Here is a 15249-nt window from a genome sequence, read left to right on the forward strand (position 1 = left end):
GTATCTGAGCTGTTTGAAATTAAATAGATTTTCCTCCCACATTTTAATTGGTTTGTCCTGTTGCCTCTGAAGACAAATATGCATCTTCCTTTATACAGGACTGGCATTAAGGTCAAGTTTCCCAGAAATTGAAGAGCTTTGCCCAGTAAAAAGGAAGGTATCTACATCTGACTGAGAGCAGCCCAAAGGTGGAAAAGGTATTAAAGAGAAAAATTTCTGCTAAAGTAGTATCTGGCTGCATGTGTTGTGCTACTCAGGTACTGTGCAGAAGGGATGCAACTAGGCTGGTGAGGGAAGTGATTTTTGCTGTTTGAGTTTTAAAATTCCTTTCCTCTGAACAGCTCTTGACTGCACACTCATCTCAGCTGGTGTCTGTTTCATATTCCCACACTGTGCACCCAAGATTTGATTTCTTGGAGCAAGTGAGGCAATGCAGCCTCTCCCAAGGGAGCTCTGCACTCATCTGTGCTCAGCATGGAACTCATGTTCTGCACCTGGGCCCAGAGGTGTCCATCACTCCCCATACTCTCCCAGAGGAGTCTCCCATGTTGCAGTGCAGGAGAATGGCAATACTTGTAGTGGGCAGCTAAAAGAAGTAGTTTTATATTTTTCTTTACATAATAAGAGAACAAGTCCTAGGCCCCCGCTTCCCTCACTGTGTCACCCACACTGGAGTGCTGAGGGCCAGCACCTTCCACCGCACAGTCCCTTATTTCTTGCAGTACTGGTAAAACTCCAGAGCCTCTGGCTGCTTTCAGACTGTCAAAGGTAGAGGTTTGCTCACTGCTGAAGATTTTCCAAATGCATACTAGTAAATTCTGACATGTTAATGTGTACATGTTCAGGGAAAAATATGTTCACAAGCAGAATTATTCTCCTAATTTTGGATGTGGTACAGCAGCTATGATGAAGTTGCAGCATAATTCCATTTAGGACATCAGCCACATTTAAAAACCTCCCACCTAGAAGAAAGTCAGTGGTTTTAATTACATTAACAGACTCCCAGATTACTGTTATCACTGCTACTCATTATACAGTGAGTAGTAGAAATAGTAGGTCAAACATTTCTCTCTTTAAATCTGCGGGTTTATTCCCTAAAATGTAAACTAACCATTAAAAGTTTCAAAACCATGAATAATTATCTACTCTCCTGCACTTTAACATATCCCAAAAAAGTAAAAGCTCTTTATATTAAGTAATTAAGTTTCACAATACCCTTATGATACAGCTTCAATTAACCCCATTAGACATATGGGGAAACTAAAACAGAGAGAAGCTGATTGCTCAAAATAAGAGCAGAAGAGCCGAGCAATCATAGGAATTAAGGACTAGCAAATCCTCCTGGGTCCTCAACTCCTCCTGCTATCATATTCCACACAGCTTGGTGCAACAAAGACCCAGGGATTTTGTTTCTGATAAATTCTTTCCTGAATTTCTGCTCCTGGTATTCACTGTCTTGAGAGATGGCTTTGGATGTGAGATGCTGGACATGCACACTGGGTACTACCCACAGTCTCCTTCTTGTGTGTGTTCTTTAACCAAATTGACTGCCTGTAATGCAGGGTTCTTCCCTACACTATGCTTTAAATTGAGTTTTTTTTGTAATAGCAAGAAATGCTGAAATAATTTTTGGGGACCTAAATATGAGTAGCAATTTCATGGATGTTTCTTCTAACATGATGAGAAAAACTTATTCCTGTTCTTAAGGGATAATGTGTTTATCTCCTGTATTTTTTTTCTAATGAACTTTGCTTGCTTTTTGTTTGAATATCAGCTTTTGATACTAACAACAGGTACCTGTTAGGTAATGTGCAATATCATTCCTTTAAGCTGAAAAATCAGAACACAAAGTTACACATTTTTCTTGTTGCAGACATCTTTTTATGAAAATCCTTTTCTTGGGAGTTTTTCTTCCTGAGAAGCTGAGAGGCATCAGGAACAAAATGTAAATAATGGTTATCTGCTGCTGTGGAATGCAACAGGTGGATCTGTGATTGGTCTCATGTGGTTGTTTCTAATTAATGGCCAATCACAGCACAGCTGGCTCTCTCTCTGTCCAAGCCACAAACCTTTTTTATCATTCTTTTCTATTCTTAGCCTAGCCTTCTGATGAGAACTTTTCCTGTCTTCTTTTTAGTATAGTTTTAATGTAATATATATCATAAAATAATAAATCAAGCCTTCTGAACATGGAGTCAACATTCTCATCTCTTTCCTCACCTGAAAACCCCTGTGAACACTGTCACATTTTCTTGTCATGCTATACTTTCTAAATTACCCACAGCATTATAAAATGCTCTTGTGAAATAGATCTCTCAAAGTTACAGCCTGCAATACTAGAGTAAAAAAAATATGGCTCAGAGTTGCTGGAGACTGATTTTATCACTTTCTACTGTGACACAGAAAGCTGTAGTGAGCCGAGTGCTCCACTGAACTCCCTACTTTACGTGCAGCCCTCAGAGGAACATTTAAATGGACACCATGTAATTTCAGAGAGTTTTATGATCTTACCAGTGGAGGGGGTTGTGGTAGCAAATTTTACTACTCATTATGACTTCCCACACATATTTGGAAGGGGAAGAATAAGTTACACATCATCTGCAGTAGAACGTGAGCTTTTACCACCTGTCTATAAAGGCCAAGTATGTAATTTTGAACTTCCTTAGTTCTTGTTTTCTAGTGCATCATTTTTATGCTACCAGCTACACAATTTAAAATCAAGGTGAGACCATGGGTTTTCCTCACATTCTTCCCCTGTCTATCAAACAGGATAAGCTATTTAAGCAACAGCTTATCTAATAAATAAGCAGGACCTATTTAAGCCAACAGGATTGTTATTAAGTTTTAAGTTATAAATTAGCATTTTACTACACATGAGTCACTGGGGAAAGTACCTGCTTCCGACAGATTAGGTCATATTCACAAATATTAGGTTACTTATAGGGTGGAAAAAGTTGTTTGCTCATGGCATAAGAAAGCAGAGCCAAATTTACATTATCTTAGATATAGAAAGGAAGAAATCAAAACACTAAATCTGGTTTGGTTCCCTCAAACCTTGTCCCTCTTTGAGCCATTTGACTTGTTATTGTGCTTCAAGTACATCCCATAATTTCTGCAAGTGCAAAACCAAGGGAAATTGTAAATCCCTGCTGAGGATACAACTTGCTGTTAATTCATGAAAGGGATAAAAATTCTGTATGAAATCCAAGGCAAAAAGGGTAGTTAAGTGAATCTATAGGCATACAGATATTACTTCTGGCTGAGAAATCTGTAGGAAAGGAAATGCTGAGTTTCAGCACTGTGTGCAGGTTCTGTGGTGTCCCACCAACAGGGAATGCAAAGAGGATGAAGAGAGTCTGAATTGTTCTATTCCTCAGTATGTTACACAAACCTGATGTCTTCCTCAACTGAGCCCTCTAACTTCTTGCCCAGATTGTTGTAGTTCCATCTTTGTCTTCCCAAAAAATCCCTCAATTATTTTGTTAGGGAGAGCAAGATCAGGTCTTGAGGCAGCAAGAGGCTCAAGACTGCCATTCACTCTGTGAAAATGGATCCCAGGCAATGAAGTCTAAAGCAAAACTGGGGTTTTCCCCCTGGGAAAAATGGTCCAATGCCAGGGCTGACCAGTGCATCCAACAGCAATTTAAACATCAAATTTAAATGTAAGCAATTTGAAGGGCAATCTCAATCCAGACAAAGTGGTTATGCCTAAATGGACCAATTTGTTTGCACATTTCTTCACACACTTAATGAGTATATAAGGCAATTGTAAACAGAAAATTGAAATTGCTGCATTCAAAGCCATATTTTTGTTCAATCTGATCATGACAACTAATATGTAAAATCATAGACTCATAGGATGGTTTGAGTTGGAAGGCACTTTTGAAGTTTACCTAGTTCCAACCTCATTACTGTGACCTAGGACATCTTTTTTAATTTATGTGGCTAAAGCCCTCTCTAACTGATAGTATCTGAATTTTTTAGTTTCTTTTAGCAATGAGAAAAAGAAAAAGAAAATTAATACCAATTAAAACTGCATAACTGGACATCATATGTCTCTGATTACAACTGCTAGAATGGCAGTGAGTGTTTCACTTGTTTCCACTATAAAGATATTTACAGAAAGCAGGACAATACTTTCTCTGAAGTGGAAATGGAAAAAAAAAAAAAACAAAAACTGAAACAAATGAGAAAACTAACCCAAAACCAATAATTCCAAGGCCCCTGCCTCTTTTAAAAATTAATATGGAGTATACTTCTACAAAGATAGAAAGACAGATGTCACAATTCACATACTGGAACTGTGCCCTGCACATAAAGCACTGGCTAAAGCTCTATGGCTTAGATTTAGAGCATTTCAGATTAGCTATAAAAATTAAATAAAATGTCTCTTTCTGGAGTCAATAGAATTCCTGCATAAATCATGCATAACTTTCCCCTCTTGTTGTGGCATCATTGCCTTACCTGGGATATAGCTTTTCTTCAGATGGAATATTTTTAGGCAGCTGCTAGGGAGTGTATGTCTCTAGCTATTTGGATTCCTTTTGCTTATCTTACATGTTTGGAAGGTTATTAAATTATATAAATATTTGGATCTCTGAAGCAGTGCCATCATTTTACAGATAAGTTTTTCCTGCTGTGTGTGTTCCCTGTTTTAACATCTAGACTAAAGGAATTTTTCAGAGATCTTCCTGACAATGATATCAATGGGAAATTAAACCAAGAAACATCCTTAGCTAGAATTGTAAATTAAGCAAATCCTTCTAAAAGGCCCACATATACACTGAAAGCCACAGAAAATTTTGTATATTTTCTAATTTATGGTCTCATCTCATACATAGTGTTAAGCTTCAGAGCTTCTGACCAGAGAGTAATGTCCTAGAGATCTGTTAATAGCACAGAATGCTTTGCTGAACCTCAAATTAAATTCCTGGTTTGTCAAACTTCAAACCCAGCTTCTATTTACCAGGATATTGTTTTGTTCATTTTTGAAATTTATGGTGAAAATATATTCATAACTTTAGTCTTGCAAGATATAAAAACAAACTACTACACCACTTCCACAACTTCATTTTCAATTAATAAATTACAGTGCCACTACAGAAGGAAAATAGAAATTCTTCTTTTTTTACATAATGCAGTTGATTTTTTTTTTCTATTAGTTCCAGAAACAATTTCTAAGAAAAGAATAAGACAGTTGTTCTCATTTTGGAGTCTTCTCCTTGCTCTTTTATTCACCCTGAAAAAATCTTCAGGAACATTATTTAAAATCCTGAATCAAGATGCCATCTTTGATTATTTGCTGAGAAAGATAAGAGCACCATCTTCTTTCTATGTTGACTGTGTCACCTTTCCCACCTTTCATCATTACTTGCCTGATTTGCATAGATACATGAAGGCAAAGCTGCAATCACAGCCTTTTTGTGACGAGTCTTTTACAAGCACAATGAAAATGTCTCTCTCTGCAAAAGTTCCTGCAACTCCTTTTCTAGTAAATGGGCAGAAATAGGTGTGATTCAACTCATCTTAAAATAGATATGTTAAATTACTCCCTCAAATTACCTGTTTCTCTCCTCTGGCTATAAAGGGAGACTGGCTGATTAGCTTAGGTAGAGACACCCACAGCACAGATTTCAGCACTTAGATAAGATTATTTTTACCCTTAGCCACAGATTTCCAAGGCTTCTTCCATCTTGCAGCCATAACTCAGGTTACAGATGATTTATTGCCTGTCCTTCAAATATAGCCAAACACATCATTACAGGACAACTGTTTCCTGCTGCTATAGAAAGCTTGGTGAAATAAGGTTTGCTAGAAAGCTAATTTATAAATCATGCAATACACCCTCCCCAGGGAAGAACCATTATTGCCTCTAGCTGATAAGAGTATATATAGATATTTTTTAATGAAAGAATATTGAACTGTTATTTAAACTGACATCTAACTATCATCTATAGATCTCAGGATACTTAAATCCTATTTTTTTAAGATGTTCTGCATCACATAGTCACTAGGAAATCCTGACCACCTGTATTTTCAAGGAACCATCACTCCCTGCAATGTCTGTAATCTGTGATGATTTCCCCAGCAGAACACTGGGACATAATCCACCATCTATAATTTTTTTTCTATATAAAATCTTAAAAATACTTGCAGTCCCCATACAAAAATACAGTTGCTCCATCCTGAAACTGTAACAATTAATTACTACTAGACCCCAAAGTCTTTCATTTCAGACGATGCTCACATTTTATATTTATCACCTTGGTTGTGTAACAAATTCTTTATTGCAGAACTACCTGCTAAATATGAAAGTAAGACATGAAGAGGTGGAGATAAATGAGAATGTAATCATGCTAAATGATTTTGTTACTGGAGAACCCCTCTAACAACTGGCTCCAGACATGCTGCATGCTCCTTCATATAATCCCTCACTTTCCTCTGCATTTTAGATCCATAGAAGGTCATCCCTTAATTGGTGATTCACAGCCTTCAACAGAGATGCCTGTCCCTTTCTTGTAGGAGTTTAACTAACTAAAATAAGTAAAAAGCAGCTTTTAGAAAAAAAGAAAGATGAGAGCAGAAAAGAGTAGATGACACCAAGCTGGGCAGAGGTGTTGGTCTGATGGAGGGTAGGAAGGCTCCACCAAGGGCTCTGTTCAGGCTTTATCCATGGACCTCAATTGTATGAAGTAGTGAGGTGGGAGTTCCTCTTTTCTCCCAGGTAACAAGTGATAGCGCAAAGGGAACGGCTTCAAGTTGAGCCAGGGGTGTTCAGATTGGATATTAGGAGAAATTTCTTCACAGAAAGGGATGTCAAGCACTGGAGGAGGCTGTCCAGGGAAGTGGTTGAGTCAGCATCCCTGGAGGTATTTAAAAGATGTCTGTATGTGGCAATGGGGGACATGATTTAGTGGTGGACTTGGGTCATCTCAGGGCTCTTCTCCAAACTAAATGGTTCTGTGAAAACACTCAGTTGTGCTATTTACCTATTTCTTAGCTAACATAAATCCAGCACAGAAGCATCTTCTGCAGAATTTTCTAGTGTTTTCTAGGCCTCTGTTCAGCGTGTCATAGTCCCTCTGATTCATCCTTCCTCAAGGAAATCTGAGGTTATCAGAGCTGCCAGTTACATTTGATACTGCTCCAAGTTCACACTGACTTCAAGTGATGCAGGACAAACTTTCAGTTTTATCTGTCATATCTCCAGAATGACAATATACCTGCTCTTCAATCTAAGCACTAAATCTGCTGCACCAACATTCCAGGCACTTGAAGCTCACAGGAATTTACAGCTCCATGAACTACTAGGACAAACCCTGGTTTTGGTTCTGATGACAGACCTCAAGGAGCTGTGTTAATAAAACAGGGTTATTCTATTCTGAATAGAATTCTGGGTACATTTTGTGGGGTTTTCTCCTCCTGTGATACAGAAAAGAATTGTATATTTTGCTGTGTAACAGTTGATTGTCAAGATTTTCATAATTTGTTGCAAGCTGTCCATGTTTTTCATCTTTTTAGTACTCAGTGAACAGGAAATATCAGACCTTATTGCAGACTTTAAGCTGTGATTTGTAATTTAGTTTGCCATTTTGACATCCCAGTTTCAAGTACCTTTCTATTGAAATTGTCACGTTCCAGGCTGAACAAAAAAGTAAATAAAGACTGAACCAATACTGGTAATGACTTCTGAAAATTTAGGCTCTGAAATCAACACACCAGGGTTGAACATGACACATTTATCCTCATGTACTGAGTTGCAAATCTAGCTTTAGGGAAGTTTGAAAACCCAGTTGCTGAAGGTTGAAAATGCACATTCTTTGGCAGAGGAACACTCATGCAGACCCTCCAGGGCTAAAATAAGCCTACTTGTAAAGTGCAAAGACAACAATTTTCAGGCATGAACTCATTAAATGTGTAATCATTTTCATATTTAAATGTTTGAAGAGACTTGTTTTAATTTTGAAATATTATGTTTAGCATATTTATATTTAGAATAAATGGAGATACTATATTTCTAAAGGAGACACCATAATTTTAAAATTGCTTGATCAAAAAGTTCAGGATGTTTTCTCCCTCTGTGTGACTTTTGATTAAAGCTGCACATTTCTGAGAGGAATCCTTTATCTTAACCTTGCCTTTTGACATTTTGCATTAGCCTCATGGAAAGAATTATATAAAGCTACCTCTCTGCCCATGCATAGATTCAGTGATGATAAAAAGCAAGATGTCCTATTAATTTCCTTGTAGGAAGGATCCTAACATAAATACAGTCTCTTATCACTGATTTGTTCTATAAACCAAGGTTCATTTCTCAGAGATGCTGAAATTTGAGATAATGGAATAACTGAACTGCTTGGGATCAGCAGAAAAAAAAAAAAGCATGCTTAATGCTTTCTTAAAACAAACAAAGCATTTTCTTTTTTTGTTGTTGTTGTGTTTATTTCTGTTTCTAAACTCATTGCTAGTTCCTTAAGAGCCTCGTTTAGTTAGAGAATTCATATCTGAAAAGAATTCTGTTCTTAAGAAACTTGTGTGAGCAAATACTCATTCGCTGTGTTTATATAACTCTGTAGCTGCCACTCCATATATTTATTCCAAATATTAATTCAGGTGGCAAAAAAACTCTGAGTAAAGTATGGGGCATTAAATAGCACATAGCTTTTCATCAATGCAGAAAACAACACAACTGATGTCTGGGTGCAATTTGCCTCCTGAACTGGCTTGACCCACCAATGTTTAGAGCAGTGCTGGATTTTAAAGGAGTCCCAAGACTGAAATTTACATCAGAGTGAAGGCAGGGTGAATCCCTGTGTGGGGAAATTAAAGACATGTAGGTGAACCTGGAAGAGAAGAGGGCTCTCTGAGGGCCAGCTCACACTGGAGTGGTGGGACTGAAAATGCTGCATGGCCAATTTTACCCCGAAGGTGAAGTTCACCCTTGTCCCCAAGCACCAGAAATGCTGTGTTGGCTCTCTACATGTGAACAGCTGGATTCTCTCCCAGCCAAGCCTTCACTGGGGCTGAAGTTTTGTGTTTCAGATTCACTAGCCAGGGGAAGAGATTTCTGGCCTATGTTGGTGCTTCCAGATCCCTCCTGGTTTTGGCCACTGATCAGGTCTCAATTTTGGGATGTTGTTCAGCATCTCCAGCACTGTGGGACCTACTCCATTTCCATCTGAGTGATCTGACCCAGCTTCTGGAGGGGGGATTTGAGGGTTTCCAGCTTAGCTGAAGGTCTACAATGGAAATTCTTGTAGCCAAAATACGTTTCAGCTTCTATCCTTTGAGGCATTTATGAAAGGCCTTGACTGAAGGATGACTGAGACATGCAGACAGAAGTATCAGGTCAGTCAGAAACATCTTCTCTTTGATCCTTTTAATTATTTTTTCTCTGTTTCTTTCTCCTTTTCTCTTGGAATGTCATAGAATTAGTTCTGTTTAGATTGTGAGTTAGCAAGTCTTAAAATGTCTGATCATAGAATTACAGAATGATTTGGGTTGGAAGGGACCTTAAAGATCATCTCAATCCAACTCCCATGGCACAGTCAAGGACAGCTTCCATTAGACCATGAGCCCCATCCAATCTGTCTTGAATGCTTCCAGGGATGGGCTCATCTCTTATGGCCTCACAGCTGAAGTTTCCTAAGACAACTCATCCTCAAAACACCTTTTCTCACAGTGAAGTGCTCTCTGGATATAATTTGTATTTATCAGGTATGCTTTATTTTATATAGAAAATCCCTATTTCTTTTCAGATTACTTTTAATAAGCCTTGAAAATAAACTCCTTTGTTTGCTAAAGCATAAATTTCTACCCCTTCTCTTCATACTTCAAAAACAGTAACCTTACCTTCACTTAATGGAGGAAGAAATTACCTTTCAAGAAGTTATTGAAAATAATGACTGCAATTTCATACTGTTCCACAAGTCATGGTGCTGTTTCTCCTTGCTCTAATGAGCAACTAACTGCAACTGTTTGTTTTGACTGCATTAAGAAGCCATTTACAATAAAAGGTTTCTCTTTAATAATCAAAGCAGAATTCCTTCACTGGGAATTGCTCTGAGAGAGCCAAACATTAATGAAGAAATTAAGATCACTGCTTGTTTATTAAAAACAGGCACAAACAGTTAATTATGGAGCATATCAGAAATGCAAATAACCTTTCAAATGATGTCTTAGGTGAAAGGTAGCCAGAGACTTAAGTAAGTAATTTAACTTATAGGAAAAGGAATTCAGTGTGGATTATTATGAACTTGTATAGTTCAGACAGAGGCTACAGCAATATTCTTTGTTTCAGAGACATGGGTTGGTGGTGGAGTTTAATGTGTTAGGGTAATGGTGGGATGCAAGAGATCTTTTCTAACCTAAATGATTCTATGATTCCATGATTTTCTGATGCTCCTGGATTTTTGGGGTTTTTTGGGCTTGTTTTTTGTTTTTTGTTTTTTCTTTTTTCTTTGCATGTCACAATTGAAATTGTGCTTCCTCTTGTCACCTAAAGTCAGGCATTCCATTTTATGAAAAATCATAAAATTGTGAGTACACAATTCTACATCACCAATAAAAAGAGTCAATGTGTAATGGCAGTCACAGCTGCTTTTTCTTGACTTGTCTGGAAAAAACATTGCACCTTATCTCCCTGTCTTTTATGAGAAAAAATGAAGGAAGAATCTAATTCCTTGGCTGTCCTTGGCTTTCTGCACTTTCAAACAATAACCCAATTTAATTGACTAAAATTAGATGAAAGACTTCTACAGTCCAACAAAGATTAGCATAGCCAGTGATAATTTTTCTTAAATGCTTTGTATTACTTGTAATTATATTTTCAGGTCAAGTTTTCAAAAATATTTGTCTATTTGGAGTATTGAGAATTGTCAATGTGGTACTTCTGGCTGGAGAAAAAAGGAGATAGAACACAAATCAAAGTACTGAGTAATTTCTTTAGTTATATGCCATGTAAAAGATTTTTTTTTCTTACTGTTCACCCAGCAAAACAATTTCTCTGGCCTGTAAGGTAAATAAGTAGGCAAGCTGGAAGCAAATGAGTATTGCTGGTTGCAGGACATGGGAATAAGGCACAGTGGGTTGAAAACTTTCCAAAAAAGCTGATTGCAGCTTTTACTTTTAAAGAATAATTCTGTTTCAAAATTATAATGCACTCAAGTGGTGGGTAGACTACTGCAAAACACTGCAGAAGAGATGGAGATTTATATTCTTTCTGAGATTGGGTTTATCAGGCATTTTCAATGCTGTAATTCACCCTCTGAGTCTCTGTTGGCATTAATGCTGCCAAGATTTATCCCATGCGTACCATGTTCTTTAACTTCTCCTCCTCTGTACTGTACTCCATTTTCCCCTCTTTTACACAGGGCAGAACATCAAGATAAAACAGCTAACCCTAACTGTTTCTGAGCATTACTCTTTCTCCCAGTGCTCTGAGAAATGAGCAAACAAAGATGGTTTAAATGCATGTTTTTAAGATAAGCTCCTGCAGTTTTTCAGCTTGTGCCTGCAGCCTGGAAATCAATGAATGTATGTTCACTACTTCCATGAATCCTTGCCCCAAAATTTATACAATAGATTAAAATGTTATGGTAGACACTTAGTGGGTCATAAGAGAACTCAGCCAAGGAGCTAATTATACAAATTATAACTGAGAGGAGCATCTTCCCTGCCCCTCTGGCTGTTCATGCTTGGGTCCCACAGCCTCAGCCCTCTGCCTGCTGCAGGCAGACCCCATCCCATGGTGACATTAACAAGCCATGCTGCTGAAGAGCACCAGGGGCCAAAGCCCCACAAATCCATTCAGAAAAGCATTTCTAGGGTTTAAATTCAGCCTATATCTGCATTAAGTCAGCCCTGTAGGAGGGATGCTGATGGCAATGGAGTTTGTGCTGTTATGAGTTGTACATGAATGAGCAGAGAGCACAATTTCTTCACAAGCCCAAAGCAGTCTTCAGTCATGGTATCTATTAAAAGGCAGGAAGCTGAATTTCGTGGGGGTATAAAATCTGCATGACAGCAACTTGTGCACAACAAGCCTTGTTCCCTCTCTCCTTTTCATTGCTCAAAAATAAGGAGCATAATCTGGAACATAAGGAGCAGATGAGGGAGCTGGAGAGGTTTGGTCTGGAGGAAAGAAGACTCAGGGGAGACCTTATCATTCTCTACAACAACCTGAAAGGAGGTTGGGGTCAGTCTCTTCTCCCAGACAACTGGCGATAGGACAAAAGGAAATTACCTCAAGTTGAGCCAGGGGAGTTTCAGGTTGAATATAAGGGAAAAAAATCCTTCCCTGAAAGAGTGGGTAAGCATTGGAACAAGCTCCCTGGGGAAGTGGTGGAGTCACCATCCCTGGAAGTGTTCAGAAAACAAGAAGTGACACTCCACTGTATGGTTTAGTGGGCAAAGCAGTGCTCAGCCCAAAGGTTGGGCATGATCTTGGAGGTCTTTTCCAGATTTTATGATTGCATGATTCTGTGCAAATCCCCACCCACCTGTCAGTCTTGTCTTGTCTTTAGGGAAACAACCTTGCTAAAAATGCTTAGGAGTATGAATGAAATGTATGTTTTTACAAATATATTTATGTTCAAAGCATGTTCCTGCTCATGCAACCTGACTCAACACAAGCTAAAGGTCAGTATGGGGATGTGAGTGACCACAGCACAGGGGCACCAGCACTGCTCTCCTGTGTTTGACTGAGCCACACAGCCCAGTCTCTTCCTAAATTTTACATAGGATATGATAAACTGTGGATCACATGGTGGGTCACCAAGGTTTCCTGCACAACCGTCAGTCCTGTGCCATGGATGGAATTCTGGAATTCTTTCTGCTCACATTTGGTTGGTCACCACCAAGGGACTGCCTAGCACAGACTGCAGCTTTCCTTCTGCTGAATTACTGTAGACTTTGGGAGTTTTTGCCTCTGCTGCTGAAAACATCTAGTGGGAGGCAAACATTGCTAATGCTGTCAGTTTCCAAGGTTTTATCGTAAATCCTGTACATTTAATAAAAATAAAAAGCCATGTGCATCGGAAGATAAATACTGCCTCCTATTTATTTTGTATGCTTACATATTTTATATATTTTATTACTGCATAAATTCACAGATTTTACTTTATGAATTTACATAATCATTTCCAAAATATATCCTCAGTTTTCACAGATCCTACGAACCCGATAAGGGAAAGATTAAAAATACTTCCTTTAAACTGAACTCATGAATTCCAGTTAATTTATAGTCATTCTTGCTGGTGTGGTAGGAGTTTATTCACTATTTTGTATCCCCCATGTTTTGCTGTAATGCTATTTTAATAGGAGTGTCTTATTGAAACATGCACAGCAATTTAATTAGCCTTATTCCAGGTATCCACATACTGAGAGAGATCAGTGGCATGAAAAAACCCCACATTATGGCCTGTGTACCTTTAAGTTCAGTCCCATTAAATAATGCTCTCTTGCAGATCTATGAAATCAATTAGGAAGTACTTGCAAAGATAGCCAAGGAGAAATGTTTAAGGCCTTAATAGCTTAAATATCCCTTGTCTTGATGTTAGCCCTATAAAGCTATTAGAGCCCAGTCTGGATTGCATTAGCACCATGAAAGTCAAGTGCTAATCCTGTAACTGCACTGCCAGCCTTGCCTCTCCCCTGCCCATGTGTCTACGTGAGTTGTTTCCAGAAGAAGTGAAAGAATCTTCACTATTTTCTCCATGCTGAAGATGTATGAGGAAGAAGAAAATATTATTTTTTTAAAAAAGTAAATATAAATCATAGTTTATTCTGAACAGGAGTAGTTTGGCTTTTTTATTGATTGTTATTGAGTGGTTTTTTGCCCCAAGAAAGTGAAGTTCTAGCTGTCTTCATCAGAGGTTATTTCATTAGTTTAAGACTACTTATGCCAGAAACTGCTGTAATTTGAGGACATTTCCAGAAATCTAAGGAAATCCAGAGGATTCTGGATATGCTAAGGGCAAATTACAGTGGAATATGTTGAAAATAATACTTTTTTCCTTGAGGATTTTTCACAAGATGCTTTTCCAAACCCAGACTAAATCATTTATATATTCATTGATTCATTGATTTTCTAAGAAAATGTCATTATTCAGCTTTTGAGTTTGGGATTTCTTTTTTTTTTTTTTTTAGGTGATTTTCTCCGATTTTGGTATAATTATTTATGTTTTATAAAACCTGTCTAATAATTTTGCATTTTAATTGAACCAGACTTCCAAATGGATCAATACTTCTTTTTATTTATTAAAAAAAAATAGAACCTTAATATTAAACTGGAAAATTGTCAGCAAGGAACCATATAGAAGAGACATGCTTTCAGATCAGATTGTGAGAATTTCCTCTGCTTTTCTGACAGACACAAGCCCAATACCAGACACAAACCCTTACCCAAACAGAGATGAACAATACTGATCATTAGGGAAAACCAGATTTTGGTCTCAATCCAGGCTCAGCTGTTCCTCACACAGTTTCTTTCTCCATCCTACCCCACCTGCAGTCATGTCACATTCCTCTGGGACCTGCTTACCTGTCTGTCCTGAAATGGTAGCAAACAGCCTGTGGGGGATCCTGGATGGGATCTTCAGTCCAGCTCTTATCTGGTAATACCTGCAGAGAAAGGATGAAAAATTACACACTGCTAGAGAAGTGACCTCTTCGTCCAACCTGAAATTCTGTGAGAGCACACCCTGGGCATTGGCACCCAAAAGGGCTCAAGAGAACAGGCATTTTCAGGATCTTTTCTTCTGCTTTTTAGCTTTAATTAAAGTGGCTTTAATCTGGCCCTTTCTATTTTACACCAGGCACAGTGGACACAGTGGCCTGATGTGTGAATAATAAAGAAAGATTGTGAAAAGCACTTCACCTCCTGTAGGAAAAGGAGACTTAGAGAAACTTCTATGATAAAACACCCCAATATCAGACAAGGAGTGACAAAAAATAATACAAAACAAAACCAAAAAAGCCAACCAAACAAACAACAAAAAAACTTTGGTGGAAAGATAACCAAAGTGCTATTCTCACATCTAGGAACATTATTGCATATATGATGCTTAATAGTTATCACTCTGCTGTTCTATGGTGAGTCTATGTTATCAAGAAAATGTTAGCATTAATCATTTGTCCAGAGAAAGTGTGGAGTCTCCCTCACTGGAGATTTTCCAGAACTGTCTGGACACAATCCTCTGCTCTGGGATGACCCTGGTGAGCAGGGAGGTTGGATCAGATGGCCCACTG

General features: G+C 38.2%; 1 protein-coding gene across 4 annotated transcripts in view; it reads right to left on the reverse strand.

The window, feature by feature from the left end:
• The window catches only part of FAM135B (family with sequence similarity 135 member B), a 205570-nt gene that overhangs the window by 99178 nt on the left and 91143 nt on the right, over nucleotides 1–15249 (reverse strand). For all 4 annotated transcript variants that reach the window (XM_064706723.1, XM_064706720.1, XM_064706724.1 and 1 more), the window contains exon 3: nucleotides 14543–14622. In XM_064706723.1, coding sequence (XP_064562793.1) covers nucleotides 14543–14622 — 80 coding nt within the window. The remainder of the gene's footprint in view (nucleotides 1–14542; nucleotides 14623–15249) is intronic.

This window comes from Zonotrichia leucophrys, chromosome 2, assembly GCF_028769735.1.
Source record: "Zonotrichia leucophrys gambelii isolate GWCS_2022_RI chromosome 2, RI_Zleu_2.0, whole genome shotgun sequence".
Lineage (NCBI taxonomy): Eukaryota > Metazoa > Chordata > Aves > Passeriformes > Passerellidae > Zonotrichia > Zonotrichia leucophrys.